Source organism: Hydra viridissima, unplaced genomic scaffold, assembly GCF_058129835.1.
Source record: "Hydra viridissima isolate aposymbiotic clone 2 unplaced genomic scaffold, HvirCarnegie_v1 scaffold_4, whole genome shotgun sequence".
Taxonomy (NCBI): Eukaryota; Metazoa; Cnidaria; class Hydrozoa; order Anthoathecata; family Hydridae; genus Hydra; species Hydra viridissima.
In genome coordinates, this window is record NW_028324303.1 from 4,981,747 (window position 1) to 4,998,457 (window position 16,711).

Sequence of the window (16,711 nt, forward strand, 5' to 3'; positions counted from 1 at the left end):
ATATATACACACACACACACACACACACACACACACACACACACACACACACACACACACACACACACACACACACACACACACACACACACACACACACACAATTTATAAATAAAGCAGTCTTAATGGGTGCATTGATACCGGTGTTTTGTTACTTTTGGCGCTGTGTAACTTGCCAAGCGTTAAACGAATTTTTTTTTAATGAAATATTTCACCAGATTTAATGTCTGTTTTCTCGATCTAATCATCATAAAGTTTTAATCTTCAAGTAAGTTAATATTTAATCTGGAACAATAACATTAAATTTATTTATAAAAAAAAAAATCCTTTTAGCGTTTTGGCTTGTAATATTGCGCCGATGGAATAAAAACACTGATATCAACCCATAAATAAATACTAAACGTCTTTTTAAACGTTGATTTTAGTCGCATGACACCGCAAGGCACGACGGTAGCGCACAATTTAAAGAAATGGTTTAAAGTTTGGGAAATAAAATTTTACCATAAAAACAGGGTTTTTTTTATTCCTAAGAGGAGTGATGTGAGTGTCTATGAAAAGCATAAACTGTCATATATATTGTATATAAATATAGATAAAGGGGTTTCCCACCTTGTAACTTACCGAATTTTAAGACATTTTTTTTAAGTAAGGCGCTTCAGAGAATATCATAGTTATACGCAGAAATTAGGGGGATGATGGAAGTATATGCTGCTATACTCCCACGACGTATACGTAAACATTAACCACATATGAACATGATGGAAAGCAGCTCATGATCATTTTCGCCGTCGATCAATAAAGATTTTCAACATGTGAGCAGTTAGAGAACTTGATTGATCAAAATGTTTTCAATTACATTCTTAGTTAAGCTTAGCCTTTCCCCAAAACAACCATTAGGGTACAATTTAGAAAATAACAAAGGTCTTCAACAAGATGAATTTGATAAAATTGAAAATTTGATGGCGGAGGAGTAAAAACAAAAGTTTATTAGTAACTGTAAATAAGTAAACGCGATCCTTTTCATAATATATATATATATAACTTCTCAATTTGAAAAGCTGTTAATACCACAATGCTAATAAAAGCCAGGGTACAAAAAAGAAAAAAGAAATCATAAAAAAATCCACGTCACCTAAAATTGCACACCTTGCAACAAGTGCTTTGTTGAAGACATGTCCAAGATAGCAACAACCAAAGTAAAAATAAACGAAAAAAAGAAAAAATCGAAAGAAAAATCTAAGGCGTTAGGATTACAATAATGGCTGATAATATAAAATAATAACTCTTCAAAAATATTAACAAAAACAGACATTAGTTTGACGTAAACCATAGTTTCCAGTCACAAACAAAAGAAACGCTAACTCGCGAATATATAAATATATGCGGGTTAACTTTAACTTAGATTTACTTGCCCCTCATGAAAAAGGCGCTTTAAAAATAACTACTTTTAAAAAAAAAAAAGCTTAGATCGAAGAACAAAGCTATTAGTAAAAACAGCTCGACAAATTTATTGCCATTCTGAAAAATAAGGAAAAGCGCACTAATTTGAATCATGAATACACGTTTTATAGACAAAGAAGTGCAGAATCTGCAAAATACCGGTGACTGCAGCAGACTGATTCGCTTGCTGTTTATAGAAAGTATCCAACGCAGCAAAGAATCACCCGACTGCTATATATGCTTACTACGTTTTAACTTCATCTTTCATAAAATACATCGCCTAAAGAGCTAGTGTGTGCATGACAATAATAACTTTTTAAAGTAAATACCGACACACAAACACGAGGCTGGCAAAGATTTCAAATAATAATGTACAACTTAAAGGATTCATATTTTCTTAATTTTTTCACCGACTATGACTGGATTAGCTTTAGCTATCTGCTCTCGACCGTCCGCTTTATAGTCATAAGAACAGTTATGCTTATCTGAATATCGATGAAGACCACAGAAAAGACCTCCACATCGACATTCAAAACCTACAAATATTAAATTCAGTTAATTAAATAAGCATTCGAAAAAAAAATCACAAAAAATCACAAAAAATTTAGAAAAAAAATTTTAAAAAATTAAAATACCTGTGAGACCGACTTTCTTCCTGCATGAAAAGCAACGATTTCTTTTTTTAATTTTCCCAGGCGATTCAGAAATATCTTCAATTATTTTGACTTGGTCTGATGGTGATTTGTCTTCAACTAACAATGACGCTGAAGTTTCAGGGCTTAAACAGCCAGATTGTAATTGAGAGTTGTCTAAGAAAGCTGCAGCTTGAGCTAATGCTGTTGAAGAGGGCGATTGCAAAGTGAGTTGGGATGCTGAAGTTGTTCCGCAGGCACCTAAAAAAGAAAAAAGCAAGCATCAATTTCTGCAACAAAAACAACAAAAATCTTTTCATATTACTTTTCAAGAGTTTCCATGTTTTTCTAAAATAGAAAAATACTAGTACCAAATAATTTATACCAGTAAATTTTAAAATCTACTTTTACTTTTACAATTAAGTATGTTGAACATTTTTTACAGGGTTTTTACAGGGTTACTAACTCAACATGAAACTTGGAATTAGGATCAATATTGAAATTCTGAATCTTTGATGATCAATGTCATCAAAACTAATTCCTTAATTTATTTACATATTTTATCTATCAAAAGTATGGCAGTTTATCTCTTTTAGTTGAGATAAATAGTCATATTTTTGATAGATTTTGTTGATTCTGAATTATGAGCTTTTAAACTTTGAATAACTACAAAAACCTCCCCTTGATGTAGATCACTAACTTGTACATTATTCAAGAGGTTGTTTTAATTCTGATTAAATTGAAGTTAAACTATTAGTTATTAAACTCAAGTTTTATATTTTTAAAATAGCAACTGACCTGTGGCAGGACTATTTCTCCCAGCACTTGGTGATGACTGTTGCTGTCGCTTGACATGGTCTCTGTAACACTTGCTACACATCCCTTCATAGGTATGATTTCCATAAAAACCACAACCCATTTTACAGAGAACAGTCCGATTTGAGTCTTGTTCCATTTGCAGTTATTGATACTACCACAGTGTTAATAAAAGACTGTACCAAGTCCAACAGTGTCTTTAATGGGATAGCACGCTACAAAAGTGTCAGTTTTTGATGTTTTTTTATTGTACACAGAAAGTGTCAGTTCTTGATGTCTTTTATTGTACACGGAACCGCTGCTGCTAAAACATCGTTAATAATAAACTCCCTACAAAACAAAATGGATTCAATTACTTTTAGCAATATTAAAATGAAACACAATTTTTTTTTAAACAAACACAATAAATTCTTCTAATAAAGCATATATATTAGGATTGCTTAATATCTAACTCATTCAAAAAAGATGCTCTTTTGTGTAAACATAACATATTAAATGAAAACTTTCTTAAATAGAAAAATTTCATTATAAAAATTACAATAATAATAAAAAAAAAAATTATGACTTTATAAATTGAATATAGTTTTATAATGACACTTTCTTTAACATAGCCATCAGTACTTTATGAACATTTTTAAAAAAATCTCTTAACATTTCATTAAAATACAATAGACAAAAATAAAGTTACTTAATCCTAATCATATATTCTTTCTTTATTTACAAACATAATTACATGTAATTAAAACATTAATTTATTCAAGATCTAAAAATATTTCCTTTCATACAAAAAATCTAAACTTATAATTGTTCTTATATTTTTTTTTGCAATAAAAAAAGTTAAAATACTTCTTAAGCAGCTATAGAAAGTGAATTTTATTTCTGAAAAACTTAATGTTAATAGTTAAAAAGAAAAACTAAAAAAATTAATGGTAAAAAGTGATATCTCAATTCTCAATTAAAATTTTATTCACAGAAAATTTATAGAAAAACATGAATTTTTGTATTAATAAAAATTCTATTCTGTTGCCACACATACAAATGTGTGCATGTGAGTGTGTTTTACTTAGTATCAGGTACTTGTATAATTCAAATTATAATGGCCTTTATCAGACGTGGCCAAAAATATGAACTGGTATGTGGATCAGTGTTATCAAGACGTGTCAAATATTTTAAAACATGGGGTATTTCACATTTTTCATACAAAATTGGTATCACTATCTGCTGATTGGCTTCAAATGAAAATGATAATGCTATTTTTGCTTGCAAATCACAATCTTTACATTTATTAAAATTTGGAGATAAGATAACTATGACTTTTCTACATTTCTGTTCAATAACACTACATATCTGTTCAACTTTGTTGTATCCAGGTAAAAAATCCCGAATATCCAAACAGACTTTAAAATGATTTTCCTCCTCTAAGCGCTCTGCTATTGATTTTGCAAAATTTATATCATCTTTAGCATATGATATAAATACATCGTACTTATCATGAAGTGTAACGCCTCCAGATAAAGGAGTGGAAATCTGACAAGTATCAATGGAATTCTCAATGCTTTTACTATCTATATATTGATTTATATCTTGAACAACATCTTTCCTACCGATATTTTCTAAAGATTTTAAGACAAATGATAGCATAAGTTTTTCTTTTTCATACTTTATTTCCCAATCCCTGAATAATTGCATAGTTGGATCTTTGGCATATGATATTTTATTCACTTCTTCTATTGTAAAACCAAATTCAGCAGCTAAATCCTTCCAATCTTTAATACCTGGAGGATTAAGTAATGCTGACACTTTGTTCTTTATTTGAAGTGATAATAAGTGATAAGGTACTTGATTTTCTAACTTACAATCCATTCTCTTACATAAGGATTGTACTTATCTATTCAAAAATCTTCAGCTTATAGCTATAATAAGGTAAATATTTAACCATTAGAGAATCCAGTGTTCAATCTGGCATTATTTTCAATTAAGAAGCAAAATTAACGTCTAATACCTGCATAAATATAATAAACATATCAACATACTTTGTTTTTATATATCAATCTAATACATATTAGCAAATATAGACAGACTATATATTAAGGTAATAGATGACCATAATAAAACATTTTCATACAAATCTGTTAATCTTCTTTAACTTATTGATAAAGTTTACTCTAGCCATTTGACTATTGAGCGCTTTGCAACAAAGGTATTGTTGATTTCAAAAATAATAACACTAATAATAAAGCAACAACAGTAATAAAGTAAGAATAAAGCATATATAGTAATAAAAGTGTAGTAATAATGATAATAATAGTAATAATGATAATAGTAGTAATAATAATAATAATAATAATAATAATAATAATAATAATAATAATAATAATAATAATAATAATAATAACAATAATAATAGTAATAATGATAATAATAATAATAATAATAATAATAATAATAATAATAATAATAATAATAATAATAATAATAATAAATAAATATATATGTATGTATGTATATATATATATATATATATATATATATATATATATATATATATATATATATATATATATATATGTGTGTGTGTATGGGTAAATATATATATATATATATATATATACATATATATATATACATATATATATATATATATATATATATATATATATATATATATATATATATATATATATATATATATATATATATATATATATATATATATTTACCCATACACATACACAGTATGTAACATATAATTAACATTATACATACCTAATACTACAATATAGTAAATAATATCTTGTAAATTTAATAACTTAATGCCTAAAACTCAGTTTTTCATCATAGGTGAGTCACATGACTCAGCACTATTTGAGAGTAGTGTGATAGAAAAAATAATTTAACTACAAAACCATTTAACATCGAACTACTTACATTACTCTTACGAAAATTTTCATTTATGTTGAGACATTTCTGTTAGCAAATGCAAATACAAACAGTTTAAACATTTAACACAGACAAAATTTAAGGATACCAAAAACTAAAAAGTTGAGCTATTATTGTATGAAAAGGTAAAAACTAGTTCACAAAACAACGTATTAAAATGAGACATTTAAAAAAATTTTAAAGCTAATAGAAACATTACCAAATCAAAAATTAGAATTCTAACCATCATACTGTATTAAATGGGTAAATTTTTGAAAACCTCACCCAAACCTACTTCTCTTCTCTTCAATTTCTTACTAAGCATAAAATTATGTGTCATAGATGACGTCATAAGTTATCGGAAAATATGATCGTGTTATGATTGGCTAAAAGCTCGAACCATGTCTCCTATCTTGTTTACTAATTACCAAAAGAAAAACAAGCGTAACCTAACAGCACACGCACAGGCCGTGAATAAAACTTTAACTTAGTTTTAACCTGAAAATTTTTCATTGAACTTTATCATTTGAAAAATCATATTTTTATATCTTTTTAAATTGTGCCGAAATTTAAAACCTTTTTTATAACCACCAAAAAAATGTTTGGAAATGATTTGTATAGCTTCTAGTTAAAACAGTTAAGTGAGGAAGAGCAAAAGTAAATACAACGTCATCATAATGTAGTGAATGTTAAATCTATGAGAGTCAGCAAACAACAACAAAAACTATTAAGGTTAAAAACGTTTTAAACAACTCATCAATGTTCTAGTACCATACAAAATCGGTGGAACAATTTCACTTTGTCAAACTAAACATAAGTTAAAGCTCTCACGTCCCTCCGTGGTTTCACGAGTTGTTTTTTTTTCATGACCTTTCTTGAAATTAAAAGTTCTTTGAGAATAGCGTTTGTATGATTTTCAAAAGATTTTCAATTTCCGGTAAATGCTATATTATAAAAACGCTCAAAACTCTATGTGTACAGTTTTCAAATCCCTATCAAACTGCGAATACAGGTTATATTCACAGAAAAAAAAAATCTTTGCTTTAAAAATTTAAGCAAGAGAAAGATATCTGCATTGACATTTAATTTTGACAAGGAACTCTAGTAACTGACAAATGCGTCATTGTTTGAGATGGGTTTCACCACGTTTAATTGGTATTTTGCGAAAAAGTGTTTTGTGGCCAAACAGATAAAATTGTATAGTTATTTGGAATAAAGGTTATTTTATATATATATATATATATATATATATATATATATATATATATATATATATATATATATATATATATATATATATATATATATACATATATATATATATATATATATATATATATATATATATATATATATATATATATATATATATATATATATATATATATATATATATATATATATATATATATATATTAGATAAATATATTTTTTTGCTATTCTTGTGAGGTCGCTTTTACTTTTATTTTTATCTGAATGAATTGAAAGTAACCTTTTTAATCTGACATTATCGTGTTAAATGTTCTATTTCAGCGAGTTCTAATCCGACTGAACAGCTGACGGCGAGTTCATTCTATTTTCTACTATGGGGTGGAAGTTTCTGGTTTGCGCTCTATTTTTATTTTAGTTGGCATAAGCGATGACGTTGCTTCTCATATGAACAGTCTCAAATATTCTTTTCAACTATCACCCTCAATCATGATGCCAACAAGAAGTATTATATCATAGAATATTCTTCAAAAAAATTATTTATTGATACGTTTTTGTAACTTCAATCATTTTATTACTACCAGCCATATTACCATTATGCAAATAACATTTTCTTTGCAAATTGCGAATATCCGCATATATAAAATTAATGAATAGCCGCTAAAAAAATATCTAAGTTTAGAAAAATGTTATCACGTCTTTCGCAATCGGAAGAGTTTTGATAAAGTCGTCATAAATCGGTGGAAGAAAATTTTTCGAGACTTGAATTTATGTATTTATTGTTTATTTAAAAGTAGTTTATCTACTGGTTGTTTTTAGCTTCTAGATGGCAGGTCAAAACTAAAATAGAGAGAGCGAAAAAAAGAGCGCATAGATTAAAATTGATTTTCGCATCCTTTGTTGTGTAATGAATTTCAGTTTATCAGTTACCTTATCGATATCAATTATCGGAGAAAGTAACAAATCGAATTTATTTATTATATATCTTTACTAAAATGTTTGGAAGCGCATTCGTCATCACGGCTCTAATTAAATTTTTTTTTTTTTTTTTATTTTCACGGCCCTAGTTAAATAGAGAGCAAGAAGAAAGTTGGGGGATAAGAAATGTGGTAAGATAAAAAGCTTACAAAGCATTTTTTTTTGTGATATTTTTTCAATTATTTGTTAGCATTCCATTTCAGTAGTTTAACCTGTTTATTGTGAACATTATTGTTGTTAAATTTACAGCATTCTGTTTAAAGAAAATTCAGTTGTTTTTGTTGTTCTTAAAGGACGGGGGTTGGAATTCATAGATCTTAAATGGAAAAATCTAAAAACACACTTTAAACATTCACTCAACCCAAAAGCCATTAGTTAATCACACTCTCCTATAGGCAGGTCCGTCGAGTGTGGGAGAAGCTCGCGGAAAATTAGCTCTGGGCTTCACGTTGGGTGAGGGTTTTTTTTCATTGACCAATTTCATTAATGAAGCTTTTTGATCACCAGTCTTTTGTTGATCACTGAGTTTTTTTTACAAATAGATAAATTTGTATATGAAGAAGAGTTTTTTAAAAATATTTTCTTGACCTCTAGATGCACATCAAACCATCTTGGCCCAGGCTCATTCATCCTGTCGAAGTGCAACCATTTACACAGTAGGTTGAAGATCACTGTGTTTAACCATCTTAAAATCTCGTTTGAAAAGTGCATACAACTGCAATAGCTTTAGCATTTGTGGCAGATTCACTAAGAAGTAGCAGTCATAAAAGTTTTGCTGTGATTGAACGGCTGGAAATAAGTTAAAAGTCATCTATTAGCACATCGGTATACCACCGTCAGCGTTACACACCAAGCATGATACTTGTTGTCGAAGAAAGAATATTAAGTTGTTTAAACAACAGGCATGCATAAAATAAAAATAATTGCGTTCTCTTTAGAGCGCAACATAACGAGCTTTTGTTGTTAATTATCTCAAATCGATCTTCAACCTGTGTAAAAGGTTTTGGGTTATAGTTCTATCACCAATACAACAGTGAGAAACTGCATCGCAATTAATTCTGTGTTATGTCTATTGAAAGTTCAATAACATATACACAAGAAAGTTTTGTGGTTCAATTCTTTATTACTTTCAAGTGGCTCTTAGTGATAAGCCGAAAAGAGAAAAATTTAATCATTCATTTAATTGGTCTTCTCCGCAGAAATCTTCATTAACAGAAAAAGAATTTGTGCATGAAATAAAAAAAGCCTGAAACTTTTAAAATTTTTGTCAAAAAAAAAAAATCTTCATTTTTGAGCTATAATCGGATGCGTCAGTGGATTTTCAGAACTATCCTGCTGAAAATCCGCTGACGCATCCGAAATGTAATTGGGCTCATTGGTAAAAAACGAGTCTTCAGGGTTTTCAGATAGTAATTAAAAAAATTGAAACTTCTACTGTGTGTAATTTTGACGCATCCTGTAGTTACCTAGGGATATATTTTAGGCACTTCTAGATAATGAAAATTATATATCTATTTCAAGACCAACCTCTCTTAATTCATCTAACTCTTACTCAAGACTCTTATTCTTAACCCTTACTGCTGGGTAGAAGGTTGAATTCCTCTTTTGCTTGAAACTGCGCCTCGCTTGTTCATTCTGTTCATTCACCTTGCCTGTTCAATTAAAGCAAAATAAACTTTATAAATATGGACTTATGATGGTAAATACAAAGCAAATGTTTTTCCTTTGTTTGTTATTATTAATCACTCATCATAAAAGCATCCAGAAAGTAAAAACTGCAAAAGAAATTATATTGCAAAGAACTCCTGGAGAATACGTTTAAAAATTTGCTCTCTGTTCCTTTTATATTCCAGCACCCAAAAACAAATCTCAAATATGGAACTAAATATATTAATAATGTCTTTAACAGTTATTTTTCAGCGAAAGTATTTATATCGTCTATAAAAGCGTTTGACATTTGAACACGTAAATGGTGTTCAAAGTTAAATTGATGAAAAAAAGTGATGGTTTGTTCAAAAGCAAAATGATAAAATTTATAATTTATTTTGTATTACAGCTGTAAATATATCATGAATTTCATATGGTGATTAAAATAACATTCAGTTAGTTTTCTTTACAACGCTAACCTTTCAAAATTATACACATTATTACTTTTAACAACCTCATAATGAAATAAAACATTTTAATGGTATATATGTGTGTTTGTGTATGTGTGTGTGTGCGCGTGTGCGTGTGCGTGTGTGTGTATATAAATATAGAATAAATATGTTATGTAATAAATATGTTATGTAATAAATATGTTATGTAATAAACAGCAAAGAAAAAGTTCTTGTTAACAATCGATTTGTCATAAAAAGGCTACAAGGTGTTGGCGAGAGTGTTTTATTTTTAATGGAGTTAATATATGTAATATTTACACAGATCGAATCAACTAACACACCTACATAAAGACGCTAAAGAACAGCTAGATTTCATCAGAAGATACAAGAGATCGCCTCTCACTCAGCTCGCCCAAACTTGGATGAAAGAAAATGAAACAAATTTATTTCTTTAACCTGTTCGACCATCATATTTTTTACCCTTTTTAATCAATTCTATTTTGGAAGGGACGGAAAAAGAAATAGTCAAGATCCGAATAAGTTCTGTAAACAGCTTAAAACATGAACCAGATACAATTTGAAAAAGAGTTCTAATCAAAATTTGCAACAATCTTGTTATATCAACAAGATATACAGAACTTACACAAAAGTACAGGGAAGAAATTTGAAAATAGTTTTGATGTTTACTGTTGTTGCGCTAATTTTGTTTTATTGTAGTTTTTATTGATTTGTTTTGTGTTTGATAATATTTGAAAGTAAAATTGTTTTTTTAGCATGATATCCTGATGCAAGATTTAAGAAAAATGTTCCTTGATAATAAAAGATTAGGTCAATAATCTTTTTAGTTTTTATTTTATAGCATTTTAAAAGAGCAAATAAATCTTAATGCGCCTTATTTTTTTGAAATCATTGTATATATCCGCTACGATCAAGTAACAAGCAAAGTGTTTTGACACGCACAAAAAGAAATTCGTCTTTAAACTGGTAATTAAAATAAAGCTAAACTTATGCTATGACGTCAAAGTAGTCTTCTTAGATTCTGACGTCAAGAAACAATGAAATTTAAAAAATGACCTTCAAAGAGAAGTCATAAAACTCTTCTCTTCCACGTTTTCATGTACAAAAGTTGTAAAACGTGTTAAATTTTTTTAAAATCAGGTTAAGACCTTTTTAAATTCCCCCGGCTTTTTCCTGGAAGATACATTGCAAGTCAGGCCTCTATAGCTTTCATAATGAAATCCAAAAAACCTAGAATACATCATCCACGAGAATTGCTAAAATGAGCTTTTGAAGATTTTACTTGAGATATCTTTTACAAAGCTTGTTTTTATTCATATATTCATATGCATCATATTACAAGCGCTAGCAATCCTTTCCTATTCTTAAATAATTCTTTTCTAATGTTTAAAAAGAAGCTGCCGACAGTTCTCTTTCCCCAAACAAAAGCTTAAAGTTCGAAAAAGCATAACCAGAGTTGTTATCTGTCCAATATGTCCAAGACAAATTTTCTGCCGACATAAAATATGTCCGAAATATTTTTCTGCCTACCAACTTTGACATAATTTTATGTCTAAAACATTTTCTGCCGACATAAAATATATCCGAAATATTTTTCTGCCTACCAACTTTGACATAATTTTATGTCTAAAACATTTTCTGCCGACATAAAATATATCCGAAATATTTTTCTGCCTACCAACTTTGACATAATTTTATGTCTAAAACATTTTCTGCCGACATAAAATATATCCGAAATATTTTTCTGCCTACCAACTTTGACATAATTTTATGTCTAAAACATTTTCTGCCGACATAAAATATATCCGAAATATTTTTCTGCCTACCAACTTTGACATAATTTTATGTCTAAAACATTTTCTGCCGACATAAAATATATCCGAAATATTTTTCTGCCTACCAACTTTGACATAATTTTATGTCTAAAACATTTTCTGCCGACATAAAATATATCCGAAATATTTTTCTGCCTACCAACTTTGACATAATTTTATGTCTAAAACGTTTTCTGCCGACATAAAATATATCCGAAATATTTTTCTGCCTACCAACTTTGACATAATTTTATGTCTAAAACATTTTCTGCCGACATAAAATATATCCGAAATATTTTTCTGCCTACCAACTTTGACATAATTTTATGTCTAAAACATTTTCTGCCGACATAAAATATATCCGAAATATTTTTCTGCCTACCAACTATGACATAATATTATGTCTAAAACATTTTCTGCCGACATGAAATATGTCCGAAATATTTTTCTGCGAACTTACTTTGACATAATTTTATGTCTGAGACATTTTCTGCCGACATAAAATATGTCAGAGACATTTTTCTGTCCACTTACTTTGACATAATTTTATGTCTAAAACATTTTCTGCCGACATAAAATATGTCCAAAATATTTTTCTGCCTACCAACTATGACATAATTTTATGTCTAAAACATTTTCTGCCGACATAAAATATGTCCGAAATATTTTTCTGCGAACTTACTTTGACATAATTTTATGTCTGAGACATTTTCTGTCGACATAAATTATGTCAGAAACATTTTTCTGTCCACATATTTTGACATAACTTTATATCTGAGACATTTTCTGTCGACATAAATTATGTCAGAAACATTTTTCTGTCCACATATTTTGACATAACTTTATATCTGAGACATTTTCTGCCGACATAAATTATGTCAGAAACATTTTTCTGTCCACATATTTTGACATAACTTTATATCTGAGACATTTTCTGCCGACATAAATTATGTCAGAAATATTTTCTATCCACATATTTTGACATAATTTCATGTCTGAGACATTTGCTGTTTCTTATTTTAGAAGAAAAAATCGTACAACTTTATTGCTCATTTCAGATTAATTTAACGAGTAAAACAAAAGTCTCGATTTCCCCTTATTAGAATGTAAAAACTTAGTCTCAAACTTAGTTTTTATTACTGAATGTGGTTTTTATTATATGGCGTCCTGTGCCACATTAGAAATTATGTTAAGTAGAAAGAAAAGTAGAACTTGTAAAGGATCGAACTATTTACAGCATAAATTCTGGCCAAAATTTATCTTTTAATTTAACCGAACCGTCAGAATCGTTTTTTGAAGAGTAGTGATCTTAACCGAAAATTTATTCCAAATAAAACAAATATCAATGATAATGTTTGGTTGTTAAAATTTTTTTTTCTCTTACACGTTTTTTAAAGAGAAAATATCCCTTTTCAGATTGTAAATGATACAACTCAAACAAATTAAATGGCAATTAAATGCCTTAGAATCAAATATTTGTCTGCTCTCCTCAATCAAACCACATGGCATTATAGGTTGTTAATATTTGGAAAATTGGCATTTTTTTTTTATCTAATGGTACTTTATGGCCATTTACCTTTATTTTGGCATTTTGACACAGAAAAATTTAAGTTCTCGAAAAAGTATTTATTTTGGAAAAAAAGTTGAAATTAATTTTTGCCCCTCAAGAATTTTTAAAGATAATTAAAAACAACTTTTGACTTCCGATCCGAAGATTAACTAGTTGATTTCATTGATGAAATTTGTTCAAAATAAAGTGACGGAATCATTTTGAAACAGCCGCGATATGAAAAAGGGCATTATTATGGCATTTTACATTCACGCTTCTGGCATTTCACATGTAAAAAATGTTGGCAACACTGAATTTAATTGTCAATTAAAACGACTAAAATATGACGACTTGGAATGCTCGCTTCCACGTTTGAGACATTAAAACGATTTTCCTAGCCGCATTAAAAAACGATTATTAATCTAATTATTCATTTTTCGCGGTTTAAACGATTGTCCTGTGGTATAAATAGATCTTGGAATAACTATTTTCTTGTCACTGTTTTTGTTTTCCTTAAAATTTAAAGACAAATATGGAGAATAATTTATTGCACAAACAAGTGAAAAGTCAATTTGAAATTAGTAAAGAAGGAGGAAAGTGTAAAATGTGCAAAAAATTTTACAAAGGCAAGTTATGTAACCTCAAAGATCACCTTCTTCGAAAACACAAAGAAAAAGCTGGCGAAATTGACTTAGTTGAAACTACTTCGGCTACAAGGAATCGAAATGACGATGAGATTCAATTAATTAAACGAATCAAGCTGGATGTTGATGTAAATCAATTAATTAGAGAAATGATTAAGTTAATGATGAACCGTAACTTGTCTTTCGCGTCAGCTGATGAAATCGGACAATTGTCTTTAGTGAAAAATGCACTCAAAGAATTCAAAATTGTTATAAATCGTCACAGCATGAAACGCTACATTCAACTTGCGTGTGAAAATATTTTTTCGCTCATAAGAGAAGAAACTGAAAATGTTCTTGTCTCGTTGATGTTTGATAGTGCGTCGCGATATGGAAGAAACGTGTTTGGAGTTAGCTGTAGATATGTGAAGGACGGGCAAATAGCTGACAGAACCTTAGGCATACTTACTCAAGAAAGTCGACAGTTTGGCGAAATTTTAGCTGCTCAGTTAGAAAATGTAATTGGAAAAATTGGAAAATGTGCTAATGATATCTACGCAACTTGCACAGATCAAGGAAAAAACATGACGAAGGCTTCAAAAATTCTTCAAAATGCACAAGTTCAAATGAAAGTGATCCTTGAAATTTATGGTGACGAATTTATAGATTTCGAAGACGAGGAAATTGATATTGGCGCTTTAGAGAATGAAGAAGGGAATTATAGTGAAGCCCAAACTGTTTGTGTTGAAAAATCAGTTGGATCGTTCTGTTCAGCCATGTTTTGTGGCGCACATGTGTGTCAGCTAGCTGCTAAGGACGTAACATCAATGTTTGAAGATGCATTAAATAACATCAGAAAAGTTGCTATCGAATCCAAGAAAGTAGCATATATTCAAACATTTAAAAATCTAAAAAAACCTCGTGTAGACATTGAACCACGCTGGGATTCCACGTTTTTGATGATAGAAGATTTCCATACCAACGCAGAAGCATATCAAAGGCTAAGACACGACCAATTAAAATTAAATGATGCTTCATGGAGTTTAATAGATGAATATTTCGATGCATTTTTACCAATACATTCGGCTATGATGGATTTTCAATCCGCAAAATTATCAATTAGTGAGTTCTACGTTCGATGGATTCAAATGAAAATAGGAATTGAAGACGTTCCAGCAGGTGATTTGGGATTAAAAATGCTACTGACCAACGCAATCAATACACGAGAACAAGTTTTTTTTAAATGTGAAGCATTTATTGCTGCTTTAGTTATGGATCCTAGATTTTGCTTTACATCGGGTCATCAACTGTTTAATACAGAAATGTTGAATAGAGGAATTATACAGCTAATCAAAATTCATCAAAAACTTTGTACTCAACGAGAACAATCAAGTTTTTCATCAACAGAAGAATCCATACAATTAAATGCGTCATATTCCTCAAATACTTCTGAAGAGATGATTCCTATCAACTCAGAAGAAATTTATGCTGAAAAAGTACGCCGTTTCATTGAATATACTGGAGGAGGAACCAGACAAGATATTGCTAATGCAGCTTTAGAGTCAGATCAAGATATTCGTCAATTAATTTTAAAATGGACTCTTAATGAACCGCGAGTGTCATTAGACGTTGAATTCAACATTCTTGCGTACTGGAGGAAAAACCAGAAAACAAAATGGAATCGGCTTCATGAAATCTCGCAAGTAGTTTACGGTGCAGCGTTCTCCAGCGTAAAAGTTGAACGTGATTTCTCTGGATTCGCTTTGGTTTATAGCCATCTACGTACTCGCATTTCAAATGATTTCTTAGACTCCATCATGGTGGTAAAAAATAATCTAGATTTGATTGATAAAATAAAATTTGTTTAAAAAACTAAACGTTTCACATTTTCTATTAGTCAATTTTTTATGGCGCCCCAGTGCAAGAATCGAGTTCTGAAAACCTTTTTAGAGTCGAAACAAAAAAAAAATTTTTTTATAACGTAATAAAGTTCTTTTAGATTTTGTGTTAGCAAAGTACTTGACAAAATTCTAGCACAAAAAGTCAAAGTTAATTTTGAGAATAGATTAAACGGCCGTGATATAAAAATCTACAACTGAATTGCATTTGGGTCAAAAGACTCCAGCATCAAGAGTTTTTTTAATGCGGCTAGGAAATTCGTTTTAATGTCTCAAACGTGGAAGCGAGCATTCCAAGTCGTCATATTTTAGTCGTTTTAATTGACAATTAAATTCAGTGTTGCCAACATTTTTTACATGTGAAATTCCAAAATCGTGAATGTAAAATGCCATAATGCCCTTTTTCATATCGCGGCTGTTTCAAAACGATTCTGTCACTTTATTTTGAACAAATTTCATCAATGAAATCAACTAGTTAATCTTCGGATCGGAAGTCAAAAGTTGTTTTTTATTATCCTTAAAAATTCTTGAGGAGCAAAAATTGATTTCATCTTTTTTTCCAAAACAAATACTTTTTCAAGAACTTAAATTTTTCTGTGTCAAAATGCCAAAATAAAGGTAAAAGGCCACAAAATACAACTGGATAAAAAAAAAAAGCCAATTTTCCAAATATTAGCAACCTGTAATGCCATGTGGATTGTTGAGGAGAGCAGACA

The 16,711-nt window shown here is 29.4% G+C and overlaps 3 protein-coding genes and 1 long non-coding RNA gene across 6 annotated transcripts; 2 read left to right on the plus strand and 2 right to left on the minus strand.

Moving 5' to 3' along the window:
• Nucleotides 1-983: 983 nt before the first annotated feature.
• Nucleotides 984-6,166, minus strand: LOC149889493 (AN1-type zinc finger protein 6-like). Of its 3 annotated transcripts, none has more exons than XM_090083695.1 (4): nt 6,093-6,166; nt 2,871-3,218; nt 2,076-2,333; nt 984-1,976 (listed from the first exon to the last, which is right to left on the minus strand). In XM_090083695.1, the coding sequence occupies exons 2-4, from the start codon at nt 3,025-3,027 to the stop codon at nt 1,828-1,830; spliced, it is 564 nt and encodes a 187-aa protein (XP_089939821.1). In that variant the 5' UTR covers nt 3,028-3,218; nt 6,093-6,166; the 3' UTR covers nt 984-1,827. The 3 variants fall into 3 exon arrangements, with proteins under 3 accessions (XP_089939821.1, XP_089939820.1, XP_089939822.1); XM_090083694.1 differs by having other exon boundaries at nt 6,028-6,162; XM_090083696.1 differs by having other exon boundaries at nt 6,052-6,127.
• LOC149889494 (myeloid differentiation primary response protein MyD88-like) lies at nt 3,577-5,163 on the minus strand. Its single transcript, XM_090083693.1, has 2 exons — nt 5,014-5,163; nt 3,577-4,890 (listed from the first exon to the last, which is right to left on the minus strand). The coding sequence occupies exon 2, from the start codon at nt 4,749-4,751 to the stop codon at nt 3,975-3,977; it is 777 nt and encodes a 258-aa protein (XP_089939819.1). The 5' UTR covers nt 4,752-4,890; nt 5,014-5,163; the 3' UTR covers nt 3,577-3,974.
• Nucleotides 6,167-6,766: 600 nt separating the features above from the next.
• LOC149889495 (uncharacterized) lies at nt 6,767-10,804 on the plus strand. The gene is made up of 4 exons (XR_016451391.1): nt 6,767-7,025; nt 7,341-8,125; nt 8,288-8,447; nt 8,589-10,804. It is a non-coding gene; the product is annotated as an uncharacterized LOC149889495 (long non-coding RNA).
• A 3,407-nt stretch (nt 10,805-14,211) lies between these two features.
• LOC149889496 (uncharacterized) lies at nt 14,212-16,391 on the plus strand. Its single transcript, XM_090085508.1, has one exon. The coding sequence runs from the start codon at nt 14,268-14,270 to the stop codon at nt 15,963-15,965; it is 1,698 nt and encodes a 565-aa protein (XP_089941634.1). The 5' UTR covers nt 14,212-14,267; the 3' UTR covers nt 15,966-16,391.
• The last annotated feature ends 320 nt before the right edge of the window (nt 16,392-16,711 follow it).